The 24,672-nt window shown below is 45.2% G+C and overlaps 3 protein-coding genes across 3 annotated transcripts; all 3 read left to right on the forward strand.

The window, feature by feature from the left end:
* Positions 1 to 3,919: 3,919 nt before the first annotated feature.
* On the forward strand, positions 3,920 to 5,284 carry LOC120909829 (C3a anaphylatoxin chemotactic receptor-like). The gene has a single exon (XM_040321557.1). The coding sequence runs from the start codon at positions 3,920 to 3,922 to the stop codon at positions 4,850 to 4,852; it is 933 nt and encodes a 310-aa protein (XP_040177491.1). The 3' UTR covers positions 4,853 to 5,284.
* Positions 5,285 to 14,089: 8,805 nt separating this feature from the next.
* Positions 14,090 to 15,146, forward strand: LOC120910319 (C3a anaphylatoxin chemotactic receptor-like). Its single transcript, XM_040322095.1, has one exon. The coding sequence runs from the start codon at positions 14,090 to 14,092 to the stop codon at positions 15,020 to 15,022; it is 933 nt and encodes a 310-aa protein (XP_040178029.1). The 3' UTR covers positions 15,023 to 15,146.
* Positions 15,147 to 18,493: 3,347 nt separating this feature from the next.
* LOC120909831 (C3a anaphylatoxin chemotactic receptor-like) lies at positions 18,494 to 23,981 on the forward strand. The gene is made up of 3 exons (XM_040321558.1): positions 18,494 to 18,531; positions 22,074 to 22,248; positions 23,019 to 23,981. Exons 1-3 carry the CDS (start codon positions 18,494 to 18,496, stop codon positions 23,979 to 23,981), a joined length of 1,176 nt encoding a protein of 391 aa, XP_040177492.1.
* Positions 23,982 to 24,672: the final 691 nt, after the last annotated feature.

The following is a 24,672-nucleotide window of genomic DNA, read 5'->3' on the forward strand; positions in this document are numbered from 1 at the left end:
ATATCCTCCACATGTTGAGGGCATGTGGCCTGGTACGGTTCAGGAGGGGGGCACTGTCTCGTCCCCCCTCTTTTCCTGTGGCCTTCCAGGTTGTGTGCTCGGATAAGAGTCTGGTATGGATTTTGAGGGGGGCCCCTTCGCCATTTAAAAAAAAAATGGCGCAGGGTTTCCCTTAATATCCATACCAGAAATCACTGCTCCCGAAAATTTCTTCAGTTTTTAAAACTTTTTTTTGCATTGATGCATGTCCCCTGGGGCAGGACCCGGGTCCGCTAACACTTTTTACGACAATACCATGCATATAAGCCTTTAATATGAGCACTTTTGATTTTTCACATTCGTGTCCATAGACTTTAACGGTGTTCGCGTGTTCGAACACATTTTTTGCCTGTTTGCATTTTGTGCTGCAAACTGAAACGGGGGGGATGTTCGGCTCATCCATATTCCTTACACAAATTGTAACAAACGTCTTTACTTTTATACAATCAATTCTTGTAGATTGTCAGCCCACTGAGCTCCCAGTCTCTCTCACTAGACTTGCTGGTTCACTGGCACTGAATCTCGTGAGCTCTTCCAGTCGTCTTACTTAGTATCTTCCTCAAGTGTCACCTCCACTTCCCTGCTGGGTCCCTGGCTTGGCACTCCAGATACTTCTCAAGCGTCACCCCACTGGTTCGGTTCCTGGCTTGGCACATGTGCTGCAGTTTCCCAATTCTTCACCGTCCCCGTTTGGTGAGAATATGGCTTCGAAACTTGCTTCAGCTACTTACAGTAGTCCCTGGTAATAAGGTGGATGGTCCCTTAGTGACGACAGCTTCTCCTCTACCTTAGGGTGACCAGACATCTCCAGTTTCCGGGGACTGTCCCCAGTTTGAGGACACTGTCCCTGGAGCCGGTCTGTCCCCGGATTTGTCCCCAGATTGCAGTGGCTTGGGGGAGGGCATCTGGTGCTCTCAACCAGGGTGCAACATTTGGGGGTGCAAAATCATTACTCTGCCCCCCAAGTGTGCTGTGTTGCCCCCCTCCCAACCAGGGACTCCTATGGTCCAGCCTGTCCCCCATTATCCCTTTAGTGCGGGTGGCCTGTGTGTGTGAGAATGGCGGAGGGGCGGTGTAGAGCGTACGGCGGCTATTGGAGAAGTTCTTGGCAGGGGATACTGAGTAGCAGCTGAGTGTCAGGAACAGTATCTGGTGCTGGGGAGAGCCCTGCTCCGATGACTTATGGAGGCCATGGAGAGCTGAGCAAAATCAACCAATCTACACTGTTCATGGGGGGGGGGGGGGGGCGGTGTGAGTAGTGCAGGAATCAGGTAGGTCAGTGTAGTGGTCAGTATATAACTCAATTAGGTCAGTGTAGTGGTCAGTATATAACAACTCAGGTAGGTTAGTGTAGTGGTCGGTGTAGGAATCAGGTAGGTCAGTGTAGTGGTCAGTGTAGGAATCAGGTAGGTCAGTGTAGTGGTCAGTATAGGAATTGGGTTGGTCAGTGTAGGAATCAGGTAGGTCAGTGTAGGAATCAAGTAGGTCAGTGTAGTGGTCAGTATAGGAATCAGGTAGGTCAGTGTAGTGGTCAGTGTAGGAATCAGCTAGGTCAGTGTAGGAATCAGGTAGGTCATTGTAGTGGTCAGAATGTAGGAATCAACTTGGTTAGTACTACTGTACTAGTGGAAGGGACTAGGGATGAGCCGAACCCCCCCCCCCCCCTGTTCGGTTCGCACCAGAACCTTCGAACCGACCGAACGTTCGCGCGAACATTTAGAACCCCATTGACGTCAATGGGACTCGAACGTTCGAATTCAAAAGTGCTCATTTTAAAGCCCAATATGCAAGTTATTGTCTTAAAACGTCTTTGAGAACCTGGGTCTTGCCCCAGGGAACATGTATCAGTGGAAAAAAAGTTTTAAAAACGGTTGTTTTTTTTAGGACTCCTGAAAAAACGACTGTTTTTAAAACATTTTTTCCATTGATACATGTTTCCTCGGGCAAGACCCGGGTTCTCAAAGACGTTTTTACAGGCAGTAATACTATAGACACCCAGCAGGTACAATATTTAAAGGAATTTTTCATTTATTTTATTTTTTTAATTTAAGCATCATTAAAATCACTGCTCCTGAATCTTTAGGTGCAAACTACAGAGCACACAGGCAATAAACCACGTGAGAATACTGCAGCTAGCACAATCACCTGCCTGCCAGTAAATTAGGAAGAACTGATCTAGCTAAACTATACAGTGTATAAATATATGTACAACACCTGGGATGCATATATATCCTCTACACACTGTAACATTAACTGACTAGCCTGCCTGCCTGCCTGCTCTATCTACCTGCAAAAAATTACACTCTCTCTGTCCTCTCTTAACCACCGCAACACACTACACAAGGCGACCTGCAGGCGGCCTTTTATAGTGTGGGGGGTGTACTAAACCCCCTAAACCATAATTGGCCAAAGCCACCCTGGCTTTGGCCAATTATGGCTCTCCTTTTTTTGCACGCTGTGATTGGCCATGCATGCGGGTCATAGTGCATGCTTGGCCAATCATCAGCCAGCAATGCCGCAGTGAATTATGGTCTGTGAAACGTAACTCGAATTTGGCGCAAGCTACCTGTTTTGTTCGTATTTCGACGAACGATCGAACATACGATGTTTAAATCGAAAATGAGTTTGACTTGAATACGAAGCTCATCCCTAGAAGGGACTCGGAGTGCTAAAAGTCTGGCGGGGGTGCAATTTTCTTGCCTTGTCTTGGGCGCTGACAACCCACCCTACACTACTGACTGCGTATATAATTTGATGAAAATATGCGTATAAAATAGTTTACCATCTGCCAATAGAAAAAAAAAATATGTCCTTGGATTTCATTTAAAAAATCTGGTCACCTTACCTTACAGCACACTGTGTGCTTTACAGAACACCTGTAAGGAAAGGACGGAGTGTCAGGGAAATGTCCGTAGTAGAAGTACTGGCAATCTTGCCAGTAGAAGAAATGGCCATAGAAGAAGTACTGGCAATCTTGCCAGTAGAAGAAATGGCCATAGAAGAAGTACTGGCAATCTTGCCAGTAGATGAAATGGGAGCCATAGGCTCATCATGTGACAGGAAGATCCTTCCTGATGCCTATTTAAAGAGAGCTCTGACCATCAGGCAGTGCTGACTGGTCTTCAGCTTGTACCCTGATACCCTGAATCTTGCTGTTACCTTGCTGATCTCCTGTTGCTGAACCTGGCTTGCCCTGACCCCGTTCCTGAACTCTGTTATCCCCTGACTACCGGTTTCTGATCCTGGCTATTCACCTGACGCTGCTACCGCCTGCTGCTTGGTACCTCGCTGCCCGCCTTCCACTTGACCCGGCTTTCTGTATGACCCCGCATCTGCTTCCTGTGCTGAGCCCTGGCAACCCCCCAGTGTCTGAGACTTGCTCCTGCGACTTCCTGCGACTTCCTGCTACAAGTTTTCCAGGAACTACACCTCATCTGATATCCAGTGTCGCTGCTCCCGCGGAGTGCCTCCTACTCATCCCGGCTCGCACCTCCCGCTTCTGCTGTCGGAGTCTTCATCTGCAGGCACTCATGTTCCTCCTGTCCCTCGGTGTCCTCTGTTTCATCTCCAGCGGTGCCAGGGCGGGAGATACAAGAGAGGCCGACCTCGTCATCTCAGTCTCCCATCAGGTACGTGACAACACCACACCGCAAAACTCACACAGCGCCGGGGACTCGGGCAGGGTGCCGAACAGCGCAAGCAGGGGAGGGAGACACCTGCACGGGAAACCACTTTCAAAACCCGTACTGTCCGGGTTAAAAGGGCTGCCATAGGTGCCGGAACAACAGAAAAAAAGCCCTTAATTGAGTAATAATCAGACAGATGAAGTAACTCTTGATGTCTTTACAGGTAAACAAGATTTCTAGTTGTCAGCAGTGAAATGGTGCCAGACATATATATCAGACCTGAGCGCATATTCACCGTCCTGGTTTTTTCTCTCACTGCTCTCCTGGGTGTCCCCGGCAATGCTCTGGTACTTTGGGTTACTGGAGTGAAGATGGAGAGGACCGTGACCACTGTTTGGTTTGGGAACCTTGCTCTGGCCGATATCATGTGCTGCTTGTCTCTTCCATTATGGGCGGTGCAGTCATTATACTCAGACTGGCTGTACGGTCCCGTCCTCTGCTGGATGTTATTTTTCATTGTTTACCTTAACATGTTTACCAGTGTCTTCACCCTGGTGGCTATCAGCGTTGACCGATGGATTCTGGTGGTCCATCCCGTGTGGGCCCGAAATCACCGAAGAATCAGAATGGCATGGATGATATGCTTGGCTATTTGGATGTTGTCCTTCTTGATGTGTCTGCCTGAGGCCATCTACAAGAGATATCACACCTCTAATAACAGGACCTTCTGCTATTCAGAACCTCACATAAGAAAGCCCTTCTATTTTACATGTGCAATTTTTGGATTTCTGATCCCTCTTATTATCATTTGTATCTGTTACATTCATCTGGCTTTTACAGTACAAAATATCCGATTTTCTCAAGTAGGTAGAAAAACCATCAAGATCTCAATAAGTATTATTGTCGTGTTTTTCATCACCTGGGCGCCCTTCCACATCATAGGAGTAACCAGGCTATACACTGACAATTGGGTGCTGTACATTTTGGACATTGTCTCAGAGTCTCTGGCGTTGTTCAATAGTTGCCTCAACCCAATACTCTACGTCTTCATGGGGAAAGATATGAAGCAGAAGCTGAGACAGTCTATTGGCGAGCTCATGCAAAATATATTTAGGGAGAATGTATTATCCCCACCATGCAATGAGGACCAGCGCCCCCCAGAAGAAGAAGAAAGCCTCCCGCTCTAATGTATGGAATGGATTTGTAGATGTTTTAGAGTTTTTATCTTTATTAGTGATTGTGATCAACTACTGCTCAGCATCTTATCAGTGCATGTTAGGGCGGCCATACTGTATGTCTTGAATAAGTCACATGCCATCAGGGCTTAGTGCTTATTGACCATTTGGGGTGAGAGGTGTTATCAGTATATGTGCAGCCCCCCTCCCCCTCCTTGCAAGCTGTCCAATCTGTCTACTGATCACTAAGCTGGAACAAGTCTGCTTATCTGTAAAGTCCGATCTTTATTTCTTTGCTTGTTCAGGGCATGGGACACATAGAGGATAAACACGACAACCAGGAAACTGACTTTTGCAGATGTAAATTAACAATGGCATACAGTGTATCTACTTTTCAGCTACCCACCAAAAAAGAATAATAATATCTATTTCAGTTAACTTAAAAATAAAAGATTTTGTTGCACATGTAAATATATGTAGAAGCCGCATTGCAGAATAATAATAATAATAATAATAATAATAAGAATGTTAATAGGAAGAAACTATTTCATTTTTTTGGGGTTAGAAACAGAGGATTTAGTTGCATACATTTTAAAATACTGTACATTACCATGGACTGTCTGAGTTCCCAACTATGGGACATAGATAGCAATTCACAAGCAGAGAGCAGGCTCACCTAGAGGAAGCAACACACCAGAAGCCCAGACAATGGCGGCCACTTTGATCTGCAGGTGATAAAGGCAATATACAACACAATACAAAGAGAGTCCCCAGCACATTTTTAACCCCTTCAATACTGGGCACTTTCACAATTTTTCTGCCCAGGAAAATATTCAGCTTTCCTGTCAACTTTGAATGACAATTGCGCGGTCATACAACACTGTACCCATAGGAAATTTGTATTATTTTGTTCAGACAAATAGAGCTTTCTTATGGTGGTATTTAATCAACACTGCGGTTTTCATTTTTTTGCTAAATAAAAATAAAAAACTAGTGAAAATATATAAAAAAAAAATTATGTTTCTGTTATACAGTTTTGCAAATAAATAATCTTTCTTCATTATTGTAGGTCAAAATCTATTTCTTTGGTGAAAATAACCCAAATCAGTGTATATTATTTTGTCTGTAGGGGAGTCCACAAACTATGGGATATATATCTGACAATCCACCAATCCTCATGTACTGACAGCCGATCTCATTTCTTGAGGTAATAAAACGTCAGGACAGTACAAACCCCCACAAATTACCTATTTTTAGACAGTAGACAGTTCAAGGTATGTAGTAGGAGGCATGGCAAATATTGGGTGAGACACCATACTTCAGATGAGGTCCCAGCTATCCTTCCACCTCTTGGGCACCTAAAGTCATAGTTCCTGCGTGGTGTTCCTTTCTCGGGCTCAGCTCTAACCCCCCCCCCCACCCCTAGTGAAGACCACATCCTGTATGACAGTGTGAGCTTAGACCCCAGACTATGGCCTTGTCTCTCAAGCTCATGGTTGACCTCCATAGGCAGCAGGCCTAGAAAATCAAGACATCTCAAGATAATGTTTTGACACCACAGTGTTAGGGGATTCCATAAAGACCAAACTGATTGCTAGCCACACGTTGTGACCATCAATTCCCAGGCTGGACCAATGTAAAATGCTGATGCTACCCTCCTGAGAGTGGGGGAAATTGCAACTACACAAAAGATAAAATAAAGGGTGCAAAGGCCTAGTGCATTCTCCACAGCACTTTATTAAAAGATAAAAGAGTGCCTATATTTACAAAAGCAATGCAAATAACAGCATTGTATGTAAGCTCCAGAACTAAAAGGTTTTCAGCAAAATGAAATTCAAATGCAAACAAACATTGTAAACTAGCTGATGTGTTTCAGGGACTATACCCCCTTCTTCAGAGCAAAACCTTTTTGTTGTGTTGAAGACCTTTAATTTTTAGAGCTTACGTACAATGCTGTTATATTCATTGCCTTTGTGACTATGCACACCTTTATCCTTTAATAAAGTGTTAATAAAGTGCTGTGAATAATGTGCTAGGCCTTTGCTTTATCTTTTTTCTAGGAAGACAAGACATCCAACAAACACCCTCCCCCAGGCAGGAGCCCAGGGTGACGTGAGCTACACTAGATCATAAATAATAAACCATCTAGCAGCTGACCAGAAGGACATCACAATTCATAACCCATCCTTTCTGAATCTCCTTACACTATGGCAAGGGACACACCCCAGCAGCAGACAGAACCAAACAATAACGCAGGACTTAGGGATGACCAAGTGAAAACAGAGCTATTATTTCAACTTATGCTGATTACAGTCTAGCAGCACTAAATTCCAAGAGTCATCCCTACTTTATGTAGCATTACCCCCATTGGAGCTATTCTACATAGTAAAAGAAGCTCTGAGGGTTTTCAAACATGTTTTTAGGTGTTAGGTTTGGCAGAGAAAGGCAGTCCGTGTTAAAAAAAATTTACAGATCGATGGAGAGAGGACTGTAAACTGAAGTCTAAATAGAAGAAAAATGGATGCCAAGCGCCTTGAGGCGATTCAGTTCGCATTTGTAGCGCTATATAAGTTATTCACTCACTCACTGACTGCCTCTCTCTCACTTATGTCGGATATCATGTAATGATTGGGATGACAAGGGCAGCCGCTCTTGTATCTCCAGGCCAAGTGCCCCTCTCGGTGAGACAGGTGCTGATGTGGTATAGGAGGTACATAAATGCCGGAGGAGGTTCCTGGCAGAACTTCAGACCAGAGATGCCAACTGGATGGAATCAGCAGGTTGTGCGGGCAGGAGTATCACATGAGTAGTTGGTGGGGGCCACAGAAAGATCAAGTAGAAGCTAAAGAGGAACTTCAGCTGGGCAATCCCTTGACCCAAATCCAGTTCTCCTGTGTGTGGGGGTAAGATAAGTATAAGAAAAAAGAGACAACCTGCCATTATTGTTCTATTTAACTAAATAACTTTCCAGGTTCCAGCAATGTCCAGATTGTGATCCATGGCATCCCGTCATTGTTTGAAGGTCAAAACAAAGGGCAGTATAACTCCCCCCCCCATCTCTGTGCATGAGCATTGAGGGATTTCCAACCAATGGAGCGGTTTTAAGTACCCAGAAAAATCTGGAGAAGGGGTTCCCAATGATATCACTGCCAATATTTGGTATTTGTCTGCATATTGACCATTATTTGTTATTTTTATCACAGGAAACTATCTAGCGCCAACAATTTGCACAGCCCTTTACATATTGTACATTCACATTAGTCCTTGTGACGGCTTATTATCTGCTTAAAAAATTATTTCACAAAAAACCTGCAGGAAGGAAGTCGGTGTGTTACCATAATACTTGTGTAAGTTAAGGTAAGAATGCATTTTAAACATGATCTGAAATATTCCGGGGAGGTGGAAGGTTCTTCTCTCCATCTGCTGCAGACTGATAGAGGTAAGACCGGCCATGGAGAAGTCATTCCACCATGGATGGGAGATGGAAGAGTGAGAGGAAGAAAGTGGAATAGAAAGGGGAAAGAGGAGGAAGGAGAATGAGGAAGACGAAGGGAGAAAAAATGGGGTTAGATATGAAGGCAGAGAGAAGAAGAGGCAAGAGATATAAGAAGATGACATAAAAGTATGTAGCGCTACCCCCGGAGGAGCCGCTGGTTAGATTTGGGATCTGCGTTTTTAAGTTACCTCTATTCTGTGTCTAGGGGTGATGGTGGTGTTGAGAGCAATAACAGAATGTCCATACCGGTGTTTGACGTTTTCGAATGCTTTATTTTCCCGGTCAAACACGACCAACATGTAACTTGAGGTAGACAGGATAGATTGGTGAAGGAAGAGCAACTTCACAGTAGCAGGCTACGGATAATAAAGGCAGTCCTGTAACTTTTTTTTTTGTAGTTGTACTATTCTGCGTCGCCACTCCAGCCGGAGTGGGTAAAAGTGCCCATGTACAGACCTCTCTCACAGGCTTGGCAGCCAGAGCGCCACTTAAAGCTTCTGGAAGGGACAAGTCTCTGCCACCGACTTGGCTCTAATTAAATTAAGATGTTAGATGAGACCTCTGCCACAGGCCTAGTGCTGAAATTGTGAATGAAAGAGCAAATCCTCCCGGTATGTCTTTGGGGTCACCAACTGACATCTTGAATGTGACCTGTCAGTGTCCAGTGCCCAGATCCCCGATGGTTCGTTCAAGCCCTGTTGGATCACCTGCCTCCGGGTTCTCCTCAGACCGATCCCCCACCGAACAGCACCCAGCTTGGGATCTTCTCAATAGAAGTGGGGACCCAGTAAGTCACTGGGGCCCCTTTGCAGCATCGGTTGCTCTGGGCTATGAGATCCCAGAGTCAGGAACTCCGCGTAGCACACGACCCTGACCTGGTAGGCCATAGTGGTGGGGCCCGTGATGTGCGCACATCCTAAAGGTGGGTGCCGCACCCGAAACCAGGAACCCACAAAGAACCCCGAACCATGGCCTCCGCCACAGAAATACCCCTCCCCAGCATGCCCCGCGAGGGAAAACTCCTCCAATTGGCTGCTGGGAAGAAGCGTCTGGACCCCTCTGGCACCACCTGCCGTCCAGAGATAAGACTGCATCTCTGAAGCACAGAGTGACCCACAGGACAATCCAGATTTGGCGACAGACAAATTTGTCAAATAAAAGAATGAGAGCAACATAACTCTCTCATTCTCCCACTAAATTTGAATATAGCACCTGTACGAAAGTACACAGGCGCTACAAGTACAAAAGGTGAGAGGATCCTGGAGGGTATGATAATGGAGAGTATGTACAGGAGAGGAGTATGGAGGGTATGATAATGGAGGGTGGGGGCAAAAGAGGAATCTGGCGCATGTAATGAAAAGTGGGTGCAGGAGAGCGGTGTGGTGGCTATGACTATGGACAGTGAGTGCAGGAAAGGAGTGTAGAGATGACAGTGGGCAGTGAGTGCAGGAGAGGCACAAAGAGGTATGTTGGGGGCAGTATGTACAGCCATTAGAGGTGAAGGGATTATTCTATAATCATGCAAATTAAACCAATGTGTGGTCAGCAGGTGCTTTTTTATTTAATGAACACCTCTGCTGACCACACATTGGTTTTATTTTGGGGTTCTATCCCCCTTTGGGGTCTTATCTGCCCTTCTGGGTAGTCCAGCTGTCCTTTCCTACTGCTCATCAAGGTCCCACCTTTGGAAAATTCACTGGAGTTGTGTCTGGAAGATATTGGAAGGAGGAATCCAACTATCCAAGGACATTAGTGAGTGTGCTGCTACTACCCCATGGACATTGTTCCTGGTGTCCCTGCCCCGTTCAGTCCATTATTTGTTACTGCAAGGACTGTGCTCTGTATCTCTAGGAGGAAGATGGGTGTCCTCAAAATACTACTGAACTCTGTACCCCACTCCTATCCAAATATACGTTTTTAATTAATTTCACTGGTCTAAAAAAAAATGGGAAATTATCGACCTCTGATGAGAAACAAATTGGTCAATTTTACATTATTTGATTAGATGAATTAGAAAGCAGGTGATAAAGGTGCTGATTGGCTTAAACTTTCAAGATATTTCACAATAAAGATTTATACACACGGGGGGTATATTTGCTTACAAGGGAGGGAGGTGTCTGATGATCAGGATGTCTCGTAACTTGTATATAAAGTACGGTAGAACAATGGAAATGGTACCACATGGAAGTGTGTAAATTTATCTTCACTTTGAGACTAAAGATTATTACCTGACTGTAATTTATTGTTCTTTTATTACAAAGTACAGTCATACATCATACAGTCACTTCTTGTGACTTGTGAAAGTGTCATTGCCTAACATTTCCAAGGAACAGTTGTGTGATATTTTCCCTCAGAAGTCACGATGCCTCAAAACTGTGTAAACAGCGCAGAAAACTTCCGCTACATGTGTGGCGAGGTTACATTTGCAGTATGAGGTCAGTGGTAAAAAAGACAGACCACCGATATTTTAGATGCAAAATAGGGGATCAGGACAAGAGTCGGGCCCCTCATTATTGTTGCATTACATGTGCAACTTATCTGTGTCATTGGCTAAACAAGAAGAAGTCCATGTCTTTCACAATCCCAATGGTGAAGAGGGAGCATGAAAATGTTACATGAAAAACCAATAAATGAATGGAAAGTTATGTTGCCCCAAAAAGATTTTGGGCAACATGGGTCACGCGATTTGGTTTGTGCGACAGAAGTGCGATTGCAGCGCGATCTGTCGTGCAACAATTGTGGCAGAATCACGTTTTTTAGGTGCCATTGAAATTAATGGCATCCGAACACGCCAATGTGGGGATTTGACACTTTAACATCCCATTTTGAAATTGCAGGCTGAATCGCGACGATTCCGCCCACTGTACAAAACACCTATGTGTGAACGGAGCCTTACAGAGGAAGTAAACCCTGATGGGTGTTACTTCCTCTTTGTTTCCCTGCAAAGGTAAAGCATAATGGGCTACTATGCATCACATAGTAGCCCATTATGTGTCACTTACCTGCAGGAGAAGCCCGCGATGTCCCGGTCTTCCTCACTAGTAGCGAGCAGGCATTCGTCACCCTTCTTCTTCCGGGGTCCGCGAACTCCGGCTCTGTGACTGGTCGTGGTCGGAGTCGCGTGACATCACTTCCGCACATGCGCGTGGGAGCCGTCACTTACGGCATAACCCCATTCATAAAACCTCACGCTCAGTGCGCCTGCGCCGTTGTCTATGGCACGCATGCTCCGTAGACATCGGTACAGGTTTTTTGGCAAATATCTCCTAAACCGTGTAGGTTAAGGAGATATTGCAAGCACCTACAGGTAAGCCTTAATCTAGGCTTACCTGTAGGTGAAAGTTCTACCTGAGGGTTTACAACCACTTTAAGGGGGGTACACACTATGAGAATATAGGAAGAAAAATAAGAATCTGAATAAGGCACGATTGTTCACTTTTCGTATAGTGTGTACAGGGGGGAAAGTCTGCGAGTCTCTGGAAGAGGCAGTCAGGTTCTCTATAGCCAAGTACCTCTCAACAAGATCCACAAGCTTATCGGCCGTTTCTGGGTCTCCATGGCTTACCCACTTTTGGGTGGGAGTAGGAAGAGCTCTCAGGAAGCGATCCATCACAACACGTTCCACAATCTTTGGTGCTGACAAAGTCTCTGGCTGTAGCCACTTCCTGCTCTGGTGAATGAGATCATACATTTGAGATCTGGGGGGTTTTCCAAGCCGGAAAGTCCAGTTATGCACACGCTGAGCCCGGACAGTCAGGGTGACACCCAGCCGTGCCAATATTTCAGTTTTTAGCACCACAAAGTCTTTTGCTTGGTCAGGCTCTAAGTCATAATACGCTTTCTGCGATTCGCCAGTTAACAGAGGGGCCACCAGTCCAGCCCACTGCTCCTTGGGCCATTTTTCCCTTTCAGCAGTCCTTTCAAATGTGATCAAAAACACCTCTGGATCATCCTCTCCAGTCATTTTTGTCAGTAAACGACTCACCCCAAAGGATGCGGTATTAGTGGAACCACTTGCCTCACTGGTCTGCAGACGTTGCTGCATTAAAGTCTCCATTTGTTGTTGTAGTCTCTGTTCTTGCTACTGCAACAGGTCTATGAAGCGGGCCTCAGATCGCTGCTGGGCTTGTTGCTGGGCTTCGAGGCTCTGTTGCAAAGTCGCATTTGTCTGCTGTTGCGCTGCGAGGCTCTGTTGGTGAGCTTGCTGCTGGGCTGCGAGGCTCTGTTGGTGAGCTTGCTGCTGGGCTGCGAGGCTCTGTTGGTGAGCTTGCTGCTGGGCTGCGAGGCTCTGTTGTTGAGCTGCGAGGCTCTTTTGCAAACCTGCATTTGTCTGCTGCTGATTGGCATTTGCTAGAGCCAGCTGTTTCAGTATCTCCTCCATGCTGGCCTTTAAAAAATACTGCCCGCATTCTCCACCAACTGTGAGGGTTTAGCCAGGCAGCGGGTGTGTGTGACCCCCTGGAAGGGTTCAGCACACAAAAAACATTAGGCACAGCAGACAGTGGTAGGAGGAAAACAAAAAGGTGCGGTTTTATTTGAACTATATACAAATAAAAATATGACTGAAAACAAAAGAAATACAAAAATAAATCATGGTCAACTTGACCTGCTCGCTATTAACGTTGGTGTCCCTAACTAACAACTGGGTACAGCCTTGTGCTGCCCCAGTCCCTGACTCTCTGCTGTTTAAATCTCTCAGGCCTCGTACAGACGACCGGATCTATCCGCTGGGATTGATCCGCGGATCAGTTCCAGCGGACAAATCCGGTCGTCTGTACGGCCTAGCGGATATTTTTCCGCGGAGATTCGTCCAGCCGATCGATTTCAAGCGGATATAAATTTCTTAGCATGCTAAGAAATCTATCCGCTTGAATCGTGTCCAGCGGATTGATCCGGTCGTCTGTACAGACTCACCGGATCAATCTGTCCGCTCCCATCCCTCGCATGCGTCGTAATGATTCGACGCATGCGTGGAAGTAGTTACCTTCCAGCGGCGCGACACGTCACCACGGATGTATTCCGCGCGGATTTCGATCTGATGGTGTGTAAAGCCATCAGATCCAAATCCGCCAGAGGATTTATCCGCTGGAAACGGTCCGTTTCCAGCGGATATCCTCTGGTGTGTACGAGGCCTAAGAAATAGTCACACAGGCTTGGTCTCACCGCACAGAGATCACACTCCCCAGACTATCCACACAGATCTGGTTCCAGGTTTGAGCATCTCTCTTCCTGCTGGGAGTTTTTTTTAAAGGACCCAATGAGCCCACCTAATTCAGCTGGGCTCATCAAGTCCATAAAGCCTGAACCTAGGGGATATATACACTGCATCCTGGATGCAACCAGTGAATTTAACCTGCCTGCTGCCACAATATATATATATATATATATATATATATATATATATATATATATATTTGTTGGCAACGTTGTTAAAAAAATTAGGGACACTTTTGTGTCTGTGGGCGGATATTCATTTGTAGGTGTGGTCTAGTGGGGAAAGAAAATTGTGGCACACGAAGCAAAAAATGGTTGTGGTTTGAGGGTAATATTGGGTGTGGCTTAAAGGGGCGTGACTCAAAGGGTGTGTGGTCAGAGTCTGAGATGAATGAGGGATGGAGGGAGAAACCCCATTCAAAACCCGTACTGTCCGGGGGAACAACAGAAAAAAAGCCCTGAATTGATTAATAATTAGACAGATGAAGTAACTCTTGATGTCTTTACAGGTAAACAAGATTTCCAACGTCAGCAGTGAAATGGAGCCAGACATATATTACAGCCCTGAGCGCATATTCACCGTCCTGGTTTTTTCTCTCACTGCTCTCCTGGGTGTCCCCGGCAATGCTCTGGTACTTTGGGTTACTGGAGTGAAGATGGAGCGGACCGTGACCACTGTTTGGTTTTGGAACCTTGCTCTGGCCGATATCATGTGCTGCTTGTGTCTTCCATTCAGTGCAGTGCAGTTCTTCTACTCAGACTGGCTGTACGGTCCTTTCCTCTGCAGGATGTTATTTTTCATCCTCATCCTTAACATTTATACCAGTGTCTTCACCCTGGTGGCTATCAGCGTTGACCGATGGATTCTGGTTGTCCATCCCGTGTGGGCCCGAAATCACCGAAGAATCAAAATGGCGTGGATGATATGCTTGGCTACTTGGATGTTGTCCTTTGTGATGTGTCTGCCTTCCGCCATCTACAAGAGATATCACACCTCTCATAACGAGACCTCATGTTCTTCAGAAGATCACATAAGAAAGCCCTTCTATCTCACACGTGCAATTTTCGGATTTCTGATCCCTCTTATTATTATTTGTATCTGTTACATTCATCTGGCTTTTACCGCCCAAAATATCAGATTTTCTGAAGTAGGTAGAAAAACCATCAAGATGACAATAAGTATTATTGTCGTGTTTTTCATCACCTGGGCACCCTACCACATCATGAGAGTAGCCATACTATACACTGACAATCGGGTACTGCACATCCTGAACATTGTCTCACCGCCTCTGGCCATGTTCAATAGTTGCGTCAACCCAATACTCTACGTCTTCATGGGGAAAAATATGAAGCAGAAGCTGAGACAGTCTATTGGTGAGCTCATGGAAAATATATTTAGGGAGAACTTATTATCCCCACCATGCAGTGAGGACCAGCGCCCCCCAGAAGAAGAAGAAAGCCTCCCGCTCTAATGTATGCAATGGATTTGTAGATGTTTTAGCGTTTTTAGCTTTATTAGTGATTGTGATCAACTACTGATCAGCATCTTATCATTGCGTGTTAGGGCGGCCATACTGTATGTTTTGAATACGTCACATGCCATCAGGGCTTAGTGCTTATTGACCATTTGACCTTTATCAGTATATATGCAAGTCCCCCCCCCCCCCCCAAGTCCGATTTGTCCACTGATCACTAAGCTGGAACTACACTTATCTGTAAAGAAATCTTTATTTCTTTACTTGTTTAGGGCACGGGACACATAGGGCCAGATTCACGTACCTGCGGCGCAGCGTAAGGTAACGCGTTTACGTTACACCGCCGCAAGTTTTCAGTCTAAGTGCCCGATCCACAAAGCACTTACCTGGAAACTTGCGGCGGTGTATTGTAAACACGTCCGGCGCAAGGCAGCCCAATTCAAATGGGGCGGGTACCATTTAAATTAGGCGCGCTCCCGCGCCGGACGTACTGCGCATGCTCCGGTCGCAATTTTCGACGAAATTATGACGCGCCGACGTGTTGAGAATCGCGACGTGCGTAACGTACTTACGCCGGGAAAACAAAAAAATTCAAAAGCGACGCGGGAAAGACGGGCATACTTTAACATGGTGGAGTACTTTTACACCATATTAAAGGTGCCCTATCTTTGCGACGGGAATCTAAAACTTGCGACGACGTAACGACGGGAAAAACCTCGTGGATCGCTGTAACTGCTAATTTGCATACCCGACGCTGGTTTACAACGCGAACTCCCCCCAGCGGCGGCCGAAGTATTGCATCCTAGGATCCGACGGTGTAATTCAATTACACCTGTCGGATATTAGGGCTTGCTATGCGTAACTGATTCTATGAATCAGTCGCATAGTTAGAACTGCCCTAAAACAGAGATACGACGGCGTATCAGGAGATACGCCGTCGTATCTCTTTTGTGAATCTGGCCCATAGTACTGAAGCAAGAGGATAAACATGACAGCCAGGAAAATGTCTGCTGCAGATGTAAATTAACAATGGCATATACCGTGTATATCTACATTTATACTACCCACCAAAATAATAATAATACTAATAATCAGGGCTTTTTTTCAGCAGGAACGTGGGGGAATGCAGTTCCTGGCACCTCCAGCACTGAATGTATGTAATGACAATGGGTGTTCTAAAGGGCTATTAAATCTGGCTGCTTGGGGATCTATTGTTGTTGGGTTGATCATTGTTGCGGGGGGAGGGTGGGCTATTGTTGCTGGTTCCAGGGGATCTATTTTACTGGTTTTCTTGTTATTATGAGCACATTCCGAATAAATTGCTTAGCATCACAAATTAATACTTGGTTGCATATTCTCCAAAAGGGGCGGTACTGAGAGGTGGGTAGCGGGTGGAAATAAGGGACACTGCTCGGAGGTGGGTAGGGGGCGGAGACAAGTGGTGACTCAGAAGCTGGGAGTATACCTGCACCTGTTCTGTAAAAAAAAATCCCTGATAATAATGATAATAATAATATAATAATAATAATAATAATAATAATAATAATAATAATAATATATTTCAGTTACTCGGGTTAAAAACAGAAGTATTAGCATACATTTGCAAATACTGTTCATGTAGAAGCCACACTGCTACATGAAGGCACCTCTGGTAAGTGTGGTCCATTACCTAAAACTATCTGAATTCCCAACTATGGGACATAGACAGCAATTCACAAGCAGAGAGCAGGCTCACCTAGAGGAAGCAACACACCAGAAGCCCAGACATCTCCTTCACAAGGCAGCTGAAGACTCCTGGTGATGTGTCTGCACCAAATTCCCCAAGAAAAAAATAAATGGCGGCCACTTTGATCTGCAGGTACATGTGAGCACGGCAATATACAACACAATAAAAGAGAGTCTCCAGCACATTTTTAACCCCTTCAATATCGGGCACTTTCACTCCCTTTCTACCCAGGACAACTTTCAGCTTTTAGCGCTGTCACACTTTGAATGACAATTGCGCGGTCATACAACACTTTACCCATATAACATTTTTATAATTTATAATAGAGCTTTCTTATGGTGGTATTTAATCACCACTGGGTTTTCTATTTTTTGCTAAATAAACCAAAAAAGACTGAAAATATTGAAAAAAGAACATATTTTTCTATGTTTTTGTTATACAATTTTGCAAATAAATAATCTGTCTTCATAAATTTAGGTCAAAATGTATTCTGCTCAATTTCTTTGGTGAAAATAACCCAACTCAGTGTATATTATTTAGTCTGTAGGGAAGTTATAGAGTCCACAAACTTTGGGATATACAGTATGTAACCTACCACCATGTCTTTGGATTCTTGGAGGAAATTGAAGTACCTGCAGGAAACCCATGCAAGCAGAGGGAGAATATGCCAACTCCATGCAGATAGTGTCCTGGTCAGAAGTTAAACTGAGGACCTCAGAGGTACCAAGCAGACGTTCTAGACATTACTGCCTGACTTTGGAAAATTATCCAGTATGGGCAGTGATTCTTCAGAATTCCCAGAAACTTGGAAGAACATAATAATAAATATACCCCAAAATGTTCTTCTCCTTGTGATCCTCACATCAGCAGATGGAAATATTAACTTGAGGTCATTACTGCTAAAGGTAGAAGAGCCAATTACCAACTTTTCTATACTTAAAGCGGGAGTTCACCCAATCTTGTTTTTTTTTATCTTTTCCCCTTAGATGGATGCTCGTTTTGTCTAGGGGAATCGGCTAGTTGTTTTAAAATATGAGCCGTACTTACCGTTTTCGAGATGCATCTTCTCCGCCGCTTCCGGGTATGGGTCTTCGGGAGCGGGCGTTCCTTCTTGATTGACAGTCTTCCGAGAGGCTTCCTACGGTCGCATCCATCGCGTCACTAGTAGCCGAAAGAAGCCGAACGTCGGTGCTGCTCTATACTGCGCCTGCGCACCGACGTTCGGAAAATCGTGACGCGATGGATGAGACCGTTGGAAGCCTCTCGGAAGACTGTCAATCAAAATAGGAACGCCCAGTCCCGCAGCCCATACCCGGAAGCGGCGGAGAAGATGCATCTCGTAAACGGTAAGTACAGCTCATATTTTAAAACAACTAGTCGATTCCCCTAGACAAAACAAGCAGGAATCTAAGGGGAAAAAGTGTTCTCTATGGGTGAACCCCCGCTTTAAAATTGTACCTTTCCCGTCTACAGCAAGGATAAAATATGAAAAACACAAAAATAAAGACAACTGAAAAGGACAAAGACCCACTGATGGCATTTTAGTTTAGGGACGGCGTCTTACCTGCTTATAAAACGATTTCACAAAAAACCTGCAGGAAGGAAGTCGGTGTGTTACCATAATAGTTGTGTAAATTATGGTAAGAATACATTTTAGGCATCAGTTGTTCCTCTGAAACATTCCGAGGAGGTGGAAGGTTCTTCTCTCCATCTGCTGCAGACTGATAGAGGTAAGACCGGCCATGGAGGAGTCATTCCACCATGGATGGGAGATGGAAGAGTGAGAGGAAGAAAGTGGAATAGAAAGGGGAAAGATGAGGAAGGAGAATGAGGAAGACAAAGGGGGAAAAAATGGGGTTAGATATGAAGGTAGACAGGCAGAGAGAAGAAGAGGCAAAAGATATAAGAAGATGATATAAAAGTACGAAAGGTGAGAGGAGTATGGAGGGAATGACAATGGAGAGTATGTGCAGGAGAGGAGTATGGAGGGAATGATAATGGAGAGTGGGTACAGGAGAGGAGTGTGGAGGGAATGACAATGGACAGTATGTACAGGAGAGGAGTGTGGAGGGAATGACAATGGAGAGTATGTACAGGAGAGGAGTGTGGAGGGAATGATAATGGAGAGTATGTACAGGAGAGGAGTGTGGAGGGAATGACAATGGACAGTATGTACAGGAGTACAGGAGAGGAGTATGGAGGGAATGACAATGGAGAGTATGTACAGGAGAGGAGTATGGAGGGTATGACAATGGAGAGTATGTACAGGAGAGGAGTGTGGAGGGAATGACAATGGAGAGTATGTACAGGAGAGGAGTATGGAGGGTATGACAATGGAGAGTATGTACAGGAGAGGAGTGTGGAGGGAATGACAATGGAGAGTATGTACAGGAGAGGAGTATGGAGGGTATGACAATGGAGAGTATGTACAGGAGAGGAGTGTGGAGGGAATGACAATGGACAGTATGTACAGGAGAGGAGTGTGGAGGGTATGACAATGGAGAGTATGTACAGGAGAGGAGTGTGGAGGGTATGACAATGGAGAGTATGTACAGGAGAGGAGTATGGAGGGTATGACAATGGAGAGTATGTACAGGAGAGGAGTATGGGGGGATATGACAGTGGACAGTATGTACAGGAGAGGAGTAGTGAGGGTATGACAATGGACATTATGTACACTACAGAAGAGGAGTGTGGAGGGAATGACAATAGACAGTATGTACAGGAGAGGAGTATGGAGGGCATGACAATGGAGAGTGGGTACAAAAAAGGATTCTGGAGCATGTAATGAAAAGTGGGTGCATGAGAGAGGCATGGTGGCTATGACCATGGACATTGAGTACAGGAAAGGAGTGTAGAGAGTATGAGAGTGGGCAGTGGATACAGGAGAGGCACAAAGATGTTGGGGGCAGTACGTATGTACAGGAAAGGAGAGTGGGGGATATGACAGTGGGTGCATTAGAGGGCTGTGGATGGTATGAGAATGGGCACTATGTGCAACAGAGGAGGGTGGGGGGTATGACAATGCACAGTGGGTGCAGGAGAGGTGTGTGAAGGGTATGACAGTGGGCAGTGGGTGCAGGAGAGGTACAAGCAGGTATGATGGGGGGCAGTAAGTACAAGGAAGGAGTCTGTGGGGTATGACAATGCATAGTATGTGCAGTAGAGGGTTGTGGATGATATGATCATGGACAGTGGGTGCAGGAGAGGAGCAGGGAGGGTATAACAGTGGCAGCATGTACAAAAGAGGAGTGTGGGGGGATATAACAATGGACAGTGGGCACAGGAGAGGGGTGTAGGGGGGGGGGGGTGACAATGGACATTGGATGCAGGAAAGGAGTGTTGAGAGTATGTCAGTGGACAGTGGATGAAGGAGAGGAGTTAGGAGGGTATGACAGTGGCCAGATTGTGCAGGAGAGGAGTATAGAGAGTATGACCATGGACAGTGGGTGATAAGTGTGGGGGACATGGCAGTGGACAGTTTGTACAGGAGAGGAGTGGGTACTTCTGGTGACTTGTGAAATTGTCATTGCGTAACATTTCCAAGGAACAGTTGTGTGTTATTTTCCCTCAGAAGTCACGATGCCCCCAAACTGTGTAAACAGCGCAGATAACTTCCGCTACATTTGTGGCAAGGTTACATTTGCAGTTCGATGGCAGTGGTAGAAAAGAATTTTAGAGAGGGAGATAATGGGGAAAATACACTGAAATAAATCTATCTTCCCCCGAACCATTGGTCAGCATGACCATGTGACCGTTTGCTGACCCATAAGAAGCACTTCTTTGTTCTTGGACACCTTACTGGAAGAAGACTCAGACATGGTTCTCATTGGTCAGTAGGGTCATGTGGCTGCACTGACCAATGAGCACTTGCCATTTATGATGGATACTCACTTAGGGGGGCTGTAAATTGGGATGTATGGACCCAACCAGGTGAGGAGGACAAAGACAAGTGTGTCTTGCCTACAGTCAGGCATGGTGGGGGGGGAGTGTCATGGTCCGGGGCTGCATGAGTGCTGCCGGCACTGGGGAGCTACAGATCATTGAGGGGACCATGAATGCCAAAATGTACTGTGACATACTGAAGCAGAGCATGATCCCCTCCCTTCAGAGATTGGGCCGCAGGGCAGAATTCCAACATGATAACGACCCAAATACACCTCCAAGACCACCACTGCCTTACTAAAGCAGCTGAGGGTAAAGGTGATGGACTGGCCAAGCATGTCTCTGTAACAGCACTGGTGAACGGAGTGAACCACAACTGCCGTAGCAAGGACTTCAATGCGATTCTCTGTGTGACAACTCAGTATTAGGCCCCAGGCGTCACTCCTCGCAACAGGAGTTTGGGGGATCTATACATCATCTCTCTGTCACATAAAGAAAGGCGTTGAGCCACTAAGCATGGATGCATTACATTATGCGACCAGAGCTTAGCATTTAAAATTAGTTCAAGGACAATATCCCAATACACCACTACATGCAGGTTATTATCAGTAAGGACCCCAGGCGTCTCTCCTCGTAACAGGAGTTTGAGGGGTTCTCTACATCATATAACCTTGGCATGTAGAGATGTAATAAGGCCACTAGGGGAGATGCTATGGAATAACATCAACCCCCTAGCATAGAAAAGTTAGAGAGAACAAGTTCAACAATTAGGACAAGGCCTACGAGGATTTGTACTCATGTCTGGCACGTAGTAATAGAGGTTGTAGTAACAACTGTAGCTTGCATATAACAAGTACTTTAATTGAGTAGTAGTACTTTTATAGGAGAGGCAGTATAGCTCAGGTAGTTATAGTAGCATACTTGAGGAAAATTGGCAGAAGTAATACCATTGCTTATGAGAGGCAGTATAGCTCAGGTAGTTATAGTAGCACACTTGAGGTAAACTGGTATAATACTATTGCTTATGAGAGGCAGTATTGCTCAGGTAATTATAGTAGCACACTTGAGGTAAACTGGTATAATACTATTGCTTATGAGAGGCAGTATTGCTCAGGTAATTATAGTAGCACACTTGAGGTATTTATTTGTAGAAGAATATGAGAGGCAGTATTGCTCAGGTAATTATAGTTGTAGACATGAGCTATAAATATAGATGTAGCAATGCACGCATGTGAGAGGCGGTATAGCTCAGGTAATTATAGTAGCATACTTGAGGTAACTTGCTATAATGATTTAGAGGTAGCTGTCCCTTTTAGGTACTCCTTTGCAATAAGCTTTAGTACATTATTATCTCCCAGAAGATATAGTAATATCCACACGGTATTTGTAATAGTGCAATAGTAATAGATGAATCATTAGCATTATATCTTCCTATAGAACTACAAGTGAAGGAATGTCAACTTATCCGTTTGTAGATCTGTATGCAGGAGATGGAATGTCCATAGTGCAAGATGTTCGTGGCATGAAGGTAGTTCCCAGCAAGCCAGTTGTTGTAGGAAGTCTTAGCAGCAAAGTAGTAGTTGATTCCTGGAGCGGTGTTCCGGCAAAGGGAGTAAGGACAGCAGCATGGCTGAGCTGACAGGCTAAGCCTGCCTCTACAGCTGACACTACGGCTGGCAATAATAGAACAACGCCTGTATCTCCTATGCATGCCTTTATAGGCAGGATATCAGGAGTAGTTCATTGCTGAGATTGGAATAGAGCACCGTATAAGATGCAGTTCCGCGTTCCAAGCTGGAACGCATCATGGCGCCGGGCGATGATGTCATCGCGTGAGTGCCATATGCGTTCCAACATGGAACGCAATACGGTGCTTAAGCGCCCATAGAGAGAGAGGAAGAGTGGCGCAACTGTGCCTGTTACAGTCTCCAGACCTAAACCCTATTGAGCATCTGTGGGGCTCCTAAAACGAAAGGTGGATGAGCGCAAGGTCTCCAACATCCACCAGCTCTGTGATGTCGTCATGGAGGAGGGGAAGAGGACTTCAGTGGCAACCTGTGAAAGCTCTGGTGACCTCCATGCCCAAGAAGGTTAAGGCAGGGTTTGAAAATAAGATGGTTAAGGCAGTGCTGGCTTTTGTTGCCAGTGGTTTCGACATTAATGGCTGTGTGTTGAGTTATTTTGAGGGGACAGCAAATTTACACCGTTATACAAGCTGTACACTCACTACACAACATTGTAGCAAAGTGTCATTTCTTCACATGAAAAGATAGAAGAAAATATTTTCAACATTTTTTGTATACAAGTTACATTATTTTCCTTACAATAATATGGAATTGAGTAATAATCAGACAGATGAAGTAACTCTTGATGTCTTTACAGCTAAACAAGATGTTCAATGTCAGCAGTGAAATGGAACCAACCACGTTTTCCAAGACTGAGCTGATGTTCACATTCCTGGTTTTATCTCTCACTACTCTCGTGGGTGTCCCCGGCAATGCTCTGGTGCTTTGGGTTACTGGAGTGAAGATGGAGAGGACCGTGACCACCGTTTGGTTTGGGAACCTTGCTCTGGCCGATATCATGTGTTGCTTGTGTCTTCCATTGTGTGGAGTGCAGTCCTTCTACCCTGACTGGCTGTACGGTCCTGCCATCTGCTGGATGTTATTGTTCATCCTCATCCTTAACATGTATACCAGTGTCTTCACCCTGGTGGCTATCAGCGTTGACCGATGGATTCTGGTGGTCCATCCCGTGTGGGCCCGAAATCACAGAAGAATCAGAATGGCGTGGATTATATGCTTGGCTATTTGGATGTTGTCCTTCGTGATGTGTCTGCCTGCCGTCATCTACAAGAGATATGGCACCTCTCATAACGAGACCTCCTGTTATTTAGAACCTCACATGATAGAGCCCTTCTACCTCACATGTGCGATGTTTGGATTTCTGATCCCTCTTTTTATCATTTGTATCTCTTACATTCATCTGTCTTTTAAAGCCCAACATATCAGATTTTCTGAAGTAGGTAGAAAAACAATCAAGATGTCAATAAGTATTATTGTCGTGTTTTTCACCACCTGGGCGCCCTACCACATCATAAGAGTAACCCTGCAATACACTGATAATCGGGTACTGCCCATCCTGTACATTCTCTCGCAGTCTCTGGCCATGTTCAATAGTTGCGTCAACCCAATACTCTACGTCTTCATGGGGAAACATATGAAGCAGAAGCTGAGGCAGTCTATTGGCGAGCTCATGCAAAATATATTTAGGAAGAACGTATTATCCCCACCTTGCAGTGAGGACCAGCGCCCCCCAGAAGAAGAAGAAAGCCTCCCGCTCTAATGTATGGAATGGATTTGTAGATGTTTTAGGTTCAATACGTTTTTATTGTATTTTTTCAGACAACTTTAAACGGGAAATAAAAGAAAGAAATCAGACCAGACGCCCGACAAAGGGCAGCCTTGTCTGCAAAATGCAAAACACATACATTCCATAACACATAAGCAAGTGTGTACAAACGGTCACCTCATTGGTATCATAGTAGTGCAAGTATAAGTATACAGTGCCAATCTGCAACCAATAATGACCACCCCCGGCCTGGAAGCCCCTATGGGATCCTGCTGCGTCCAGAGCCCAGGGAAGTACAGGGAAGAAAACTAAGGTGGGAATGCAGATGGCATCATGACATCGAAAGGTTTGTACCACACCAACAAAAAAACCAACTGACACTAAAACTAGCGGAATGCATACAAGTAAAAGGTATGGCCAGAGAGAGTCAGCCAAGAAAGAGGACGAGAAGACAAAGAGGAAGGAGGAAAAGTATAGTCCGAGAAAGAAAAGGGGGGGAAAGGGGGTGTGGGGAGAAGGGGTAAAGGGAGGGATTACGGAGATGGTGTGCTCAAATCCACCGAGGAATATATCATTTCAAATTAAATAAAAGTATGTTAAATAAAATTAAGTTAAGTTAAGTTACAATTAAATGTAATTAAAGTAAGGTCCCCACACAGTGCAGGGCCGAAGGCAAAAACCCGAC

This window comes from Rana temporaria, chromosome 8, assembly GCF_905171775.1.
Source record: "Rana temporaria chromosome 8, aRanTem1.1, whole genome shotgun sequence".
In the NCBI taxonomy this organism is placed as follows: domain Eukaryota; kingdom Metazoa; phylum Chordata; class Amphibia; order Anura; family Ranidae; genus Rana; species Rana temporaria.

Coding starts and splice junctions, on each gene's coding strand:
- LOC120909831 (XM_040321558.1), top strand. CDS start 18,494: ATGGAGGAGTCATTCCACCATGGATGGGAGATGGAAGA. Junction 18,532..22,073: donor CATGGATGGGAGATGGAAGA/GTGAGAGGAAGA, acceptor ATCTTCCTATAG/AACTACAAGTGAAGGAATGT. Junction 22,249..23,018: donor GCGGTGTTCCGGCAAAGGGA/GTAAGGACAGCA, acceptor ATGTCTTTACAG/CTAAACAAGATGTTCAATGT.
- LOC120909829 (XM_040321557.1), top strand. CDS start 3,920: ATGGTGCCAGACATATATATCAGACCTGAGCGCATATTCACCGTCCTG.
- LOC120910319 (XM_040322095.1), top strand. CDS start 14,090: ATGGAGCCAGACATATATTACAGCCCTGAGCGCATATTCACCGTCCTG.